The sequence below is a fragment of the Salmo salar genome, chromosome 02 (assembly GCF_965601325.2).
Source record: "Salmo salar chromosome 02, fSalSal1, whole genome shotgun sequence".
In the NCBI taxonomy this organism is placed as follows: domain Eukaryota; kingdom Metazoa; phylum Chordata; class Actinopteri; order Salmoniformes; family Salmonidae; genus Salmo; species Salmo salar.
In genome coordinates, this window is record NC_138292.1 from 30,702,095 (window position 1) to 30,716,064 (window position 13,970).

General features: G+C 45.6%; 2 protein-coding genes across 8 annotated transcripts in view; one reads left to right on the forward strand and one right to left on the reverse strand.

Annotated features, from left to right (window-relative positions):
- The first annotated feature begins 139 nt into the window (after window positions 1–139).
- On the forward strand, window positions 140–11,843 carry LOC106579093 (squalene monooxygenase). Its single transcript, XM_014158644.3, has 11 exons — window positions 140–792; window positions 1,053–1,308; window positions 1,640–1,817; window positions 4,430–4,526; window positions 4,732–4,845; window positions 7,017–7,188; window positions 7,500–7,595; window positions 7,970–8,112; window positions 8,582–8,678; window positions 9,101–9,188; window positions 10,008–11,843. Exons 1-11 carry the CDS (start codon window positions 517–519, stop codon window positions 10,198–10,200), a joined length of 1,710 nt encoding a protein of 569 aa, XP_014014119.3. The 5' UTR covers window positions 140–516; the 3' UTR covers window positions 10,201–11,843.
- Window positions 11,844–12,045: 202 nt separating this feature from the next.
- LOC106579063 (oxidation resistance protein 1) overlaps window positions 12,046–13,970 on the reverse strand; it is a 185,557-nt gene continuing 183,632 nt past the window's right edge. For all 7 annotated transcript variants that reach the window (XM_014158581.3, XM_014158615.3, XM_014158600.3 and 4 more), the window contains one exon: window positions 12,046–13,940. In XM_014158581.3, coding sequence (XP_014014056.1) covers window positions 13,805–13,940 — 136 coding nt within the window. In that variant the 3' untranslated portion in view covers window positions 12,046–13,804. The remainder of the gene's footprint in view (window positions 13,941–13,970) is intronic.

A 13,970-nucleotide genomic window follows, 5' to 3' on the forward strand; every position in this document is an offset into this window, starting at 1 on the left:
CAACCAGCAGCCGAGGATTGGCCAATGGCCTGATAGCGTGAGCTCTGCTCACCGATGTGCTGTTCCTGATTGGACGGTTCAGATACAGAGAGGGCGGGACACCAAACCTGCGAACCGGAGTTTGTACCTATCTCATTACCATAAAATATTTAGCATCCTCTGAAACCATCTGACATGTCGGGTGGAATAATTGTCATGGTTTTGAATACTTTTCTTTTGGATTAACGGATATATATATATTTTAAATATTACTATGCCTACGATCTGCTAAAGTAACTGAAATAGGATATGCTCAGTCTACGCCAGTAAATATAATATTTGTTATTTTTGAAATAATAATTGCTGAACTGCGATGAGATTTTATTGCGGAATTTATTCTATTCCATGATCTCGGCTACTTTTTGTTTTAGCAATTTAGTTTCAGGTTGTAGTTTAGGAAACATTCTGAGCAGTGGTAATTTATTGAATGAGTTAGCCTATTCAGTTCAAGTAGCCTAGTATAACAATAGAATAAAGATGTGGACTTTTCTTGGAATTGCAAGTTTCACCTACATTTATAAGAAATGCGACGCAGTTTTGGAGTATGCTCACAAAGAGATAATCCTGGCGGCTGTAGTGTTCTTGGCAGTGGGGATGCTGCTATCCTATGCCAGGTACCACGGACATACATGCAAGGTACCCCAAATTCTACAATTACCGCTGGAACTTTTATTATCCCTACCGGTCATCAATACATTTATACCGAAACCCTCAGCTGTCAGGCACAGGAGTGGAGAGAGCGCTTCAAAGAAGGTGAGTAATAATAACTGTAGAATCTGTTGAAGAACAAAAACAAGAAATAAGCTAGATTAATACGATTATTTAAATCTCAAACAATTCATTGAATGTTCATCATTGTTTGAGATTTAGCAGAACAGCTCTAATGAAGCCTTTTTGTTATAGCAAACCATACACATTTTCAAACACCATTGCAAAGTACCATGAAAATGCCAATTTAATGATTTGAATTCATTTCTCTCTCTCCCCACCCTCCTCACTTTCTCTCCAAACAGGGAGGTGGCAGGAGGAAAAGAGTGTGTTCGTCAGGCATGGAGAGCCCCCCAGCAGCAGGGGACTCTCCTGCATCTCAGGAGCCGGATGTGATCATAGTAGGGGCGGGAGTCCTGGGGTCGGCCATGGCTGCGGTGCTGGCCCGGGACGGCCGGAGGGTCACTGTGATAGAGAGGGACCTGAAGGAGCCTGACAGGATAGTGGGAGAGCTGCTGCAGCCTGGTGGATACAGGGCCCTGCGAGAACTGGGAATGGAGGGTGAGTGGTCTCTGCAGCACGAACTAGAGATCTTTTAGTGTGGGGTCTACGTGTAAAAAGGTGATAGCTTGGGGCAAACGACCAATGGGCTGACTCGCAACAAGCCCTTGCATTGAATGGGGGCTGTGCGCAACGAGCAAGGCTCACTGCAGGACCTATATAGGGCTTAAAAGTTGTTTGTTTAAAGTGGGACCAAACAAACTGTAGCAAAGACACCTAAGTCTTGATGTAATGTAAAGATATTCCTTTTTGCCACAGACTAAAGACCTGAGTTGAAGGAATAATGAAAAGTGTTTCATCACCCTTGCCTAACCCTGGGCTCTCCTCTCAGGTTCAGTGGAGGGGCTGGATGCCCACGTGGTGAACGGCTATGTGATTCATGACATCGAGAGCAGCACAGAGGTGGAGATCCCATATCCCCAGGCAGACAGCAGTATCCAGTGTGGCAGGGCCTTCCACCACGGACGCTTTATCATGGGCCTGCGCAGAGCCGCGCTTGCTGAGCCAAAGTAAGGCTGGGAGAGAACCTTCACTATACCTGTCGGACATGTCATTACTATCACTAGGGCCACACGTTTTTTCCTGACCACATTACTTGACCAGGATCAACTCCAGGGTTTAGTTGTTATAGCCTGATTATGTTTTTCCTGGTCTGGTCATGTGTTCAGAAGAACCTGTCTCTATTAATACCATCACTATAACTACTACATTTTACATTACATTACATTTAAGTCATTTAGCAGACGCTCTTATCCAGAGCGACTTACAAAATGGTGCATTCACCTTATGATATCCAGTGGAACAACCACTTTACAATAGTGCATCTAAATATTTTAAGGGGGGGGGGGGGGGTTAGAAGGATTACTTTATCCTATCCTAGGTATTCCTTAAAGAGGTGGGGTTTCAGGTGTCTCCGGAAGGTGGTGATTGACTCCGCTGTCCTGGCGTCGTGAGGGAGCTTGTTCCACCATTGGGGTGCCAGAGCAGCGAACAGTTTTGACTGGGCTGAGCGGGAACTGTGCTTCCTCAGAGGTAGGGGGGCCAGCAGGCCAGTGGTGGATGAACGCAGTGCCCTTGTTTGGGTGTAGGGCCTGATCAGAGCCTGAAGGTATGGAGGTGCCGTTCCCTTCACAGCTCCGTAGGCAATCACCATGGTCTTGTAGCGGATGCGAGCTTCAACTGGAAGCCAGTGGAGAGAGCGGAGGAGCGGGGTGACGTGAGAGAACTTGGGAAGGTTGAACACCAGACGGGCTGCGGCGTTCTGGATGAGTTGTAGGGGTTTAATGGCACAGGCAGGGAGCCCAGCCAACAGCGAGTTGCAGTAATCCAGACGGGAGATGACAAGTGCCTGGATTAGGACCTGCGCCGCTTCCTGTGTGAGGCAGGGTCGTACTCTGCGAATGTTGTGGAGCATGAACCTACAGGATCGGGTCACCGCCTTGATGTTAGTGGAGAACGACAGGGTGTTGTCCAGGATCACGCCAAGGTTCTTAGCACTCTGGGAGGAGGACACAAGGGAGTTGTCAACCGTGATGGCGAGATCATGGAACGGGCAGTCCTTCCCCGGGAGGAAGAGCAGCTCCGTCTTGCCGAGGTTCAGCTTGAGCTGGTGATCCGTCATCCACACTGATATGTCTGACAGACATGCAGAGATGCGATTCGCCGCCTGGTTATCAGAAGGGGGAAAGGAGAAGATTAATTGTGTGTCGTCTGCATAGCAATGATAGGAGAGACCATGTGAGGATATGACAGAGCCAAGTGACTTGGTGTATAGCGAGAATAGGAGAGGGCCTAGAACAGAGCACTGGGGGACACCAGTGGTGAGAGCGCATGGTGCGGAGACAGATTCTCGCCACGCCACCTGGTAGGAGCGACCTGTCAGGTAGGACGCAATCCAAGCGTGGGCCGCGCCGGAGATGCCCAACTCGGAGAGGGTGGAGAGGAGGATCTGATGGTTCACAGTATCAAAGGCAGCAGATAGCTCTAGAAGTATGAGAGCAGAGGAGAGAGAGTTAGCTTTAGCAGTGCGGAGAGCCTCCGTGACACAGAGAAGAGCAGTCTCAGTTGAATGCCCAGTCTTGAAACCTGACTGATTAGGATCAAGAAGGTCATTCTGAGAGAGATAGCAGGAGAGCTGGCCAAGGACGGCACGTTCAAGAGTTTTGGAGAGAAAAGAAAGAAGGGATACTGGTCTGTAGTTGTTGACATCGGAGGGATCGAGTGTAGGTTTTTTCAGAAGGGGTGCAACTCTCGCTCTCTTGAAGACGGAAGGGACGTAGCCAGCGGTCAAGGATGAGTTGATGAGCGAGGTGAGGAAGGGGAGAAGGTCTCCGGAAATGGTCTGGAGAAGAGAGGAGGGGATAGGGTCAAGTGGGCAGGTTGTTGGGCGGCCGGCCGTCACAAGACGCGAGATTTCATCTGGAGAGAGAGGGGAGAAAGAGGTCAAAGCACAGGGTAGGGCAGTGTGAGCAGGACCAGCGGTGTCGTTTGACTTAGCAAACGAGGATCGGATATCGTCAACCTTCTTTTCAAAATGGTTGACGAAGTCATCCGCAGAGAGGGAGGAGGGGGGGGGAGGGGGAGGAGGATTCAGGAGGGAGGAGAAGGTAGCAAAGAGCTTCCTAGGGTTAGAGGCAGATGCTTGGAATTTAGAGTGGTAGAAAGTGGCTTTAGCAGCAGAGACAGAAGAGGAGAATGTAGAGAGGAGTGAGTGAAAGGATGCCAGGTCCGCAGGGAGGCGAGTTTTCCTCCATTTCCGCTTGGCTGCCCGGAGCCCTGTTCTGTGAGCTCGTAGTGAGTCGTCGAGCCACGGAGCAGGAGGGGAGGACCGAGCCGGCCTGGAGGATAGGGGACAGAGAAAATCAAAGGATGCAGAAAGGGAGGAGAGGAGGGTTGAGGAGGCAGAATCAGGAGATAGGTTGGAGAAGGTTTGAGCAGAGGGAAGAGATGATAGGATGGAAGAGGAGAGAGTAGCGGGAGAGAGAGAGCGAAGGTTGGGACGGCGCAATACCATCCGAGTAGGGGCAGAGTGAGAAGTGTTGGATGAGAGCAAGAGGGAAAAGGATACAAGGTTCCTACTAAACTACTGTTTCTTAATAACTGGTACTTTGCTCTCCCCTAGTGTTACGCTCATAGAAGGCACTGTGTCCAGCCTGGAGGAAGAGGATGGCTGTGTGACAGGAGTGCAGTACAGGGACAAGGAGACAGGAGACACAAAGGTCAACTCTAAGCTTGCGATGCAGCTTATACTCTGTTACTCTCCAGATAGCCGTTGTTGTGTAAAATAGCCCCATGCTGATACTTACAATTACACTTGACAGTATTTACACCTATTGATTAGCAATTCAGCAGGATCCATTGATAAGACAAGCAGTGTAACAGATGTGTTTCTAACTGTTGTAATTGTGTTAACCTGTCCCATAGGAGGTCCATGCAGCAGTAACTGTAGTAGCTGACGGCTGTTTCTCAAAGTTCAGGAAGAGCCTGGTAGCTGGGAAGGCTCAGACCTCCTCTCACTTTGTTGGATGTATCATGAAGGTTTGTTCAAGTATTATGTTGAATGAAAGAATGAGCAAATCAATGAATCAACCAACATATGCCATTTAGCAGACACTTTTTAATATTTTATACACACTGCTCAAAAAAATAAAGGGAACACTTAAACAACACAATGTAACTCCAAGTCAATCACACTTCTGTGAAATCAAACTGTCCACTTAGGAAGCAACACTGATTGACAATACATTTCACATGCTGTTGTGCTAATGGAATAGACAACAGGTGAAAATTATAGGCAATTAGCAAGACACCCCCAATAAAGGAGTGGTTCTGCAGGTGGGGACCACAGACCACTTCTCAGTTCCTATGCTTCCTGGCTGATGTTTTGGTCACTTTTGAATGCTGGCGGTGCTTTCACTCTAGTGGTAGCATGAGACGGAGTCTACAACCCACACAAGTGGCTCAGGTAGTGCAGCTCATCCAGGATGGCACATCAATGCGAGCTGTGGCAAGAAGGTTTGCTGTGTCTGTCAGCGTAGTGTCCAGAGCATGGAGGCGCTACCAGGAGACAGGCCAGTACATGAGGAGACGTGGAGGAGGCCGTAGGAGGGCAACAACCCAGCAGCAGGACCGCTACCTCCGCCTTTGTGCAAGGAGGAGCAGGAGGAGCACTGCCAGAGCCCTGCAAAATGACCTCCAGCAGGCCACAAATGTGCATGTGTCTGCTCAAACGGTCAGAAACAGACTCCATGAGGGTGGTATGAGGGCCCGACATCCACAGGTGGGGGTTGTGCTTACAGCCCAACACCGTGCAGGACGTTTGGCATTTGCCAGAGAACACCAAGATTGGCAAATTCGCCACTGGCGCCCTGTGCTCTTCACAGATGAAAGCAGGTTCACACTGAGCACATGTGACAGAGTCTGGAGACGCCGTGGAGAACGTTCTGCTGCCTGCAACATCCTCCAGCATGACCGGTTTGGCGGTGGGTCAGTCATGGTGTGGGGTGCCATTTCTTTGGGGGGCCGCACAGCCCTCCATGTACTCGCCAGAGGTAGCCTGACTGCCATTAGGTACTGAGATGAGATTGTGAGACCATATGCTGGTGCGGTTGGCCCTGGGTTCCTCCTATTGCAAGACAATGCTAGACCTCATGTGGCTGGAGTGTGTCAGCAGTTCCTGCAAGAGGAAGGCATTGATGCTATGGACTGGCCCACCCGTTCCCCAGACCTGAATCCAATTGAGCACATCTGGGACATCATGTCTCGCTCCATCCACCAACGCCACGTTGCACCACAGACTGTCCAGGAGTTGGCGGATGCTTTAGTCCAGGTCTGGGAGGAGATCCCTCAGGAGACCATCGCCACCTCATCAGGAGCATGCCCAGGCGTTGTAGGGAGGTCATACAGGCACGTGGAGGCCACACACACTACTGAGCCTCATTTTGACTTGTTTTAAGGACATTACATCAAAGTTGGATCAGCCTGTAGTGTGGTTTTCCACTTTAATTTTGAGTGTGACTCCAAATCCAGACCTCCATGGGATGATAAATTGGATTTCCATTGATTATTTTTGTGTGATTTTGTTGTCAGCACATTCAACTATGTAAAGAAAAAACTATTTAATAAGATTATTTCTTTCATTCAGATCTAGGATGTGTTGTTTAAGTATTCCCTTTATTTTTTTGAGCAGTATATATATATATTTTCTCCCCAATATTGTGGTATCCAATTGGTAGTTAGTCTTGTCTCATCGCTGCAAGGCGAAGGTCGAGAGGCATGCGTCCACCGAAACACGACCCAACCAAGCCGCACTGCTTCTTGACACAATGCCCATCCAACCCGGAAGCCAGCCACACCAATGTGTTGGAGGAAACACCGTACACCTGCCGACCGTGTCAGCACTCGGCCCACCACTGGAGTTGCTACAGCATGATGGAACAAGGACATCCCTGCCGGCCAAACCCTCCCTTAACCTGGGCGACACTGGGCCAATTGCGCACTGCCCCATGGGTCTCCCGGTCGCGGCCGGCTGCGACAGAGCCTGGACTCGAACCAGGATCTTTAGTGACACAGCTAGCACTGCGATGCAGTGCCTTAGCCCACTGCACCACTTGGGAGGCAAGCAGACACGTTTTACCAACCAAACAAACAATTCATAGAACGCAGTCAGACTAATGTATTTCCTTTCTGTCCTCTCCTGTCGTGGTCAGAACTCTCCCCAGTTCAAGCCCCACCATGCTGAGCTGGTCCTGGCCAACCCCAGCCCTGTCCTCATCTACCAGATCTCCTCCTCAGACACCAGGGTTCTGGTGGACATCAGGGGAGAGATGCCCAGGAACCTCACTGAGTACATGGCTGAGAAAATACACCCACAACTACCAGGTAAGGGATTTAGGGTATACAGTATAGAGATTTAAACAGCTTAGCTTTCCCATGTGTTCAACATCCTTTACATTGTATGGAGGGATGGAAGGATGGCCTCGGGCCTCGTGAGACTTAAGGGCAAACTAACCATATCCACCACCAATGTAAAGCACCCACATGAATATGTGCTTGAGAGCTTCAACACACGAAGAGTCAAATACGGTATTATAGGTTGACATTCACTCTGTGTTGATTTAAATTCTTTATCCACCCATCTTTGTGGTGATGAATGTGTGACCTCTGACCTGACTCTGTTGTCTCTTCTCTAGAACACCTAAAGGAGCCGTTCATGGTGGCTCTGCAGAATGACCGGCTGAGGTCTATGCCAGCAAGCTTCCTGCCTCCGTCCCCAGTCAACAAACCAGGTAGGACACTAGTACTGACCACAGTGTTGGGCTGGATCCCCAAGGGCAAATGGAATAGGGTCCCATTTGGAACACATCCTTGGAGAGTTTAATGTTGGATGTGTGGAGTCTATCACACCATTATAGCATGGTAGATCAATGTTCTCTTTTAAAACAGCAATAAACCTTGAAACCCTCAAAATAAATATTAGACCAACTGCATTGCTCCATTTGTTATGATCATTAACAGTATATTATTTTATCTTTAGGTAAGTAGATTGAAAGCCTGACCAGATCAGATATTTTGCTGAAAAAGATGGTCCCTCTAGCAGTGTAAATGTGTAATGTTAGTGAGGTGTGGACTGGGAATAACATGGGCCTTTGTCCTGTTCCAGGTGTGCTCCTGCTGGGTGACGCCTACAACATGAGACACCCTCTGACCGGAGGAGGGATGAGTGTGGCCCTCAACGACGTCCTGATCTGGAGGAGCCTGATGAAGAACATCCCTGATCTGTACGACAACACAGCCATGCTCCAAGTAAACTCACATCCCTAATCTCATCTCCCTTTATTATCATTATTACATTTCCATTACATTTTGGTCATCTTATCCAGAGTGACTTACAGTCAGTATTATGTTCATGATTGGACAGTGGGTATTACAGAGAAGGGATAGGCAGTAGATGGGTTCAGACAGAATGGCCGACAAGGGGGATATGTGGTCCTGAGTCAGCTTCCACCAGACCAGACTCCGCCACACACATTATCACTGTCTGAATGGCCTTGGTTGGAATGTGTATGGTTGTTTTGTGGAATGTGGGTCCATATTACATTGCAATCACCTGCTACCACAGAACTTTAGGGAGTTTTATATGTGCACAGGGCATATTGTTTCTGTAATCCACAGTGTTGTAGTAGTCAAAGGGATAGTTACAGAGCAATGTTAGGATATACTGTATACGGCTGAAATGTAAAACATGTTATTTTTTTATTTTTTTTCATAATAGGCAAAGAAAAAATTCCACTGGGAACGCAAGTCATCACATTCCTTTGTGGTGAATGTGTTGGCTCAAGCCCTGTACGAGTTGTTTGCTGCAACAGACAGTGAGTCTACTTTTCTGTCCTTTTAACTATCCTCTGCCAACACAGGATGGATAGAATAAAGTCATACGTGGTTATGGCAAGTCTTTTGGTGCATTATAACGACATCATAATGCACTATACCTGTAGGATTTCATTAAATTGTTACCAATGTCTCTACTTCAATCATTTGTTTTCTAACGGTCCAGTACTTCTTCTCAGTAGATGTCCGTATACCTGAAATTACTGACACTAAACACTTAGCTAGGGCGATTATAGCAAACAGAGAGGGACATTTAAGAGATATTCAGCATAAATCATTTCTGCTGAAAGAATTTTGAGTGTTAAGCTGTGGATTTTACCAGCAGGGTACTACACTGAGATATAATCTCTTTCATGACTGACATGCATATTCATATGAGCCGTTTTGTGTTTGTGTCTTTCAGATTCTCTCCACCAGCTGAGAAAGGCATGCTTCCTTTACTTCAAGCTGGGTGGGGAGTGTGTCAACGGTCCCATTGGTCTTCTCTCAGTGTGAGTCTCACTAATGTGTTCGACACACTTCAAAACTCTTACAGTTGATCCTTGACTGTGTATGTCAATGCAATATTCCCCATTCAAAAAATATCCACAAACATGTATGTCAAATATTCACAGAGTGTACAAAACATTAGGAACACATTCCTATTATTGAGTTGCACCCCCTTTCGCTCTCAGAACAGCTTCAATTCATCAGGGCATGGAATCTACAATGTGTCGAAAGCATTCCACAGGAATGCTGGCCCATGTTGACGCCAATGCTTCCCACAGTTGTGTGAAGTTGGCTGGATGTCCTTTGGGTGGTGGACCTTTCTTGATAAACACGGGAAACTGTTGTGCGTGAAAAACCTAGCAGCATTGCAATACACACTCAAACGGGTGCGCCTGGAACCTACTACCATACCCTGTTCAAAGGCACTTAAATATTTTGTTTTGCCCATTCACCCTCTGAAAGGCACACATAGACAATCCATGTCTCAGTTGTCTCAAGGCTTTAATAACATCATTCTTTAACCTGTCTCATCCCCTTCATCTACACTGATTTGAAGTGGATTTAACAGGTGACATCAATAAGGGATCATAGTTTTTACCTGGATTCACCTGGTCAGTCTAGGTCATGGAAAGAGCAAGTGTTTCTAATGTTTTGTACACTCAGTGTATATAAATGTATACTGTATATGCACCTGTATTGACATTAGAGGACCGCAATGGGAATAATGTCTCCAAATTGGGAAGCCTTAATGATCAAATTCAATCAATCAATCAATCAATCGTCTATGGTTTTAATTGGCTCTCAATCCATTCTATTCCCAGGTTGACGCCCCGTCCGATGACTCTGATTGGACACTTCTTTGCCGTGGCCTTGTACGCCATCTACTACAGCTTCAAGTCTGAGTCGTGGTTCACCAAACCCCGAGCCTTATTTACGAGTGGAGCTATCCTGTACCGCGCCTGTACCGTTATGTTTCCCCTCATCTACTCTGAGTTCAAGTACCTGGTGTACTGAGCAGTGATCTAATCTGAGCCCTAACCCGGTGGAACGCACACCAGCCTTAGACAACAGGGTCGTATTCATTAGTGCACAAACATAGCAAAACATTTTGCAATGGAATACGAAGAAGTTCAGGTTGTCTCCTACTCTGTTTCTGCCTGTTTTCTTCCATTTAGTTTCTAGTGAATACGTTTACTGAGCAGTGCCATCACTGACCCCTGGTGGAGAACACACACACCACCAGCCTTATGGTGACATGACATACAAACAGTACAGTGACCTAAAGATACACTATGAAAGTGTAGTTAACTGTCAAGTCATTTTGGCTGTATGTATGATTTATATGAAACCACTTAGTTTTAGGCCAACAATTTATGCTTTTACTCGTTGGGTGTGGGGAGGCATGCCACTTTATGTCCAATGACGTAATTTCTGGACAATGTTTCTATCCATTTAGGTCAGGGATCCCTTTTGTCTCAAGCACACCCCTAGAGGAAAAAGATCTGTAAAGCCTCTTTAATATTACACCATCCTATCATCACTATCAACAGGGATGCCATACAGGTCTCTAATGTGACCATTATTCAGTGCTGAAGCCTTTGACCTTGATCACATGCCTTTCTTTATCTCTGCCTAAAGGTCTGCTCAATAAGACGTCTTCTGAGGGCGAGGTCTAAATTGATGGTGACAATTATTTAGTAATGCCTTGTATATTCAGAATTTATAACCATGCATTTACGTAGTGTAACAGACAATGCGTAATAAGAGGTTTGCGTTAGCAACTCTTAATTGCAAATTTGACCAAATAACCAGCTGAATATACAGTAGGACTGACTACAGGTGTCTGTCTAACCACTTTGCTGCTAATTTCTTGTGGAAATTGAACATGAGGACAAAAAATGTCCGTCCTGCTTGTAAACTACTGTGGTTGTCTTCTATTTCTCTTCATGCCAATGACTTCTTTCAACCCGAAGCACTTACACAGTTGGTTCCCCCACACGAAGTGGAGTGTAAATGACGGCTCAAAAATACAGTTGGCTGTTTGTCTACCCTTATTCCAAACGGTGTCCTTATTTTGTTCTGAAAAAGTATGTTCCTTGTGCATTTGCAATTCTTTAACTGTACATTTACAATCAAATGATAATGTATTAAACTGTTTGATTGGTTCAAGTCAGATCGCCTGTCCTTAACTTTTGCCAAGTCATAGATTTCCTGCCTTAAAAAAGGGGGTTTACACATTGTGACAATGGATCCCCCCCCCCCCCACATCTCTGGTACTTGTTTAAAAAGTGATTATTCCGTTGTGAACACCTGCTGGAATAAAAGTGTGACTTAATGCCTGTCTGAGGACTGCAGTGTCTAGAAACCACTAGTGACACACACATTCACCCTCCTGTGTGCCCGGAGGAAGAGGGGAGGGTTGCAACAGAAACAAATAGCACAATGAGATGGGAGCAGATTCAGGACCTGGGATAGTTGAATGTAGCTCAGCCACAAAACAAATCCCTGACCGATGGTCCACTGCGCCATCCATCTCTTCAGCATTTAGGGAGGAATTCATGACAGAATTTTGCACTGTGTTGGTGAGAATATTTACTTGTAATTGTATTTTGTTTAATTTCTTGTTTAATAAATGAGCAATTATGCAGTTAAATTTCTTCCTTTGGAAACTGATGTTTTATCTTTACAATCGACCTACTTTTTTTATTCAATAAAACTAGATTAATGTTACCGGGGTGATGACCAAGTCTTGAAAAGCACTACTACATATGTCCACTAGGTGGCGGTCAATACACAATCAAAAAGTGAGCGCAAATGCTGGAAGGAGGGGATTGAAAGCAATACAAACCCAGACATGTCCCAGGTTACAACAATTTTATTGTTATTTATACATCAATAATACATTGTATTCCTGTAAAATAATTAGGAGGACTTATCCATGTTATTCTTTGTGACTTCATAGATACAAATACTGGTGTGGAAGACCAGAAAGGGGAAGGAAAGCTGCTGTGAAGTTTAAATGTACATATTTTCTCTTAGTTCACAGTCTTAACAGTCAGTCTACCAACTAATGAAGACTCACCACTCAACAGAACTTGTGATGAAAGTTAAATTCTTCTTTGACATTCAGCCTCCTCACTCCCGGACAACAACACTCCCCTTCAGTTACACAGAGCATTAGTTTAGCTTTACCCTTAGTATTATAGCAGCAAGCTTTCTACTAACAGTTAACATGTGTATGATTCTAAACAAAAAGTACTGTACAGCTACTGCTACTAGAAGTCTAAGAACCTGGTTTATAATGCTTTTAGACCGGATTCAAGTGCTAAAAGCAACCCACCAATCATATATGTATTTCTATATAGGAACAAATCTACTATTTTAACATGAATTTACAGGGTAATATACATTATATTTGTAACAGCTGAAATATCAGCACAAAAAGATCACTGTCACACAACAGAAACATATATAATTAATTATAATATATATAATCATATATATATATAAATAATATACAATTGTCATATGCATGTAAAACAGTTAACCACGTCTCAGGCTTTTCAAATTATACCCAGAAAAGCAATTGTGGATCAAGACATAAAGCTTTACAAGTCCTCTCTGATAAAGAGCCACAGACAGGCGAGGAAAAGCGCCAACCTGGATTATTTGAGGTCACATGACAGTAATTTGCATATTCCACAAATCTATTGCAACACATTACTGTCTACGAACAGTACACACGACTCCTGAGGGGCGCCGGTGGTATCTGAACTCACACGTAGTACACCCACTGAACAGAACATTATTAGCACGACGATGGGTAATATTCTGATTCTAGCTATGTGCTGTGATGGTGTTTGCTATGATGGTGAACAATAGGGCTACAATACACAACACTCTATATGTAGTTCTTGCCTCAGAAGTAAACCAAAGATGTAAAATACTTTCCTCCCCTCATAATAGTGTGCTCATCATCCTCACATCCTGCTGAGATTCTTCCTTCAGTTTTTGAACACCAAACAGAACTAATGTTCAACAGTCTCCTCTGAGAACAAAGGAATGCATGTTGTTTATTTTATTACTGGATCTCTCCACTAAAGGCCTGTAACACCACATAGAGTAACATCCTACTGACTGACTTCAACCAAGTTCTGAGGGGCGGGGTTCCTTGAGTGTCTCAAAATTCAGATAATCTGGACTACGGCAGTTTCTCTCTCGCTCTCTCAATCCCAAACCTGAGCCGACATCATCTCCTGCTGAGGTCAGAGAGAGCGATCTGATTGCTCCGCCTTGGTTCTGCAACAAGGCATCCCTACGGTCTCTAACAAACCCACACATCCTCTGATGCCTCACAGTACAGCACAGGACAGTACACCTCCTCAAAGACGCTGCACACAGCTGTAACAAGATACACACAAGGTCATTCACAAAGAAAAGCTCTGTTATAACTGCAGTAGTAACGTATGAACGCACAACACACATCCTTTAGCTGGCTCCGTCCCGGGAGCCCCAGACAGTGGGTTGGAGCAGGGTGGTGATGTGCAGTTAGGTTTGAGACAACATTGCCATTGTAGGGATGTTTAGTCCTTCTCTTTTTTCCCCGTGGTGGGTTTTGTTATTCAAAAGCCCAGATCTCAATGTCCTGTATATAGAAATCCTCCTTCTTGGAGAGCATGGGGTTGCCAAAGGTTTTACAGGAGTGACTCCTGCCGTGGTACAGGTCTCCATCCAACCACAGGCCAAACTCACCACTGAAACACATCAAGACAAACACATCACAG

Coding starts and splice junctions, on each gene's coding strand:
- LOC106579093 (XM_014158644.3), top strand. CDS start 517: ATGTGGACTTTTCTTGGAATTGCAAGTTTCACCTACATTTATAAGAAA. Junction 4,846..7,016: donor TTGTTGGATGTATCATGAAG/GTTTGTTCAAGT, acceptor TGTCGTGGTCAG/AACTCTCCCCAGTTCAAGCC. Junction 8,679..9,100: donor GTTGTTTGCTGCAACAGACA/GTGAGTCTACTT, acceptor TGTGTCTTTCAG/ATTCTCTCCACCAGCTGAGA.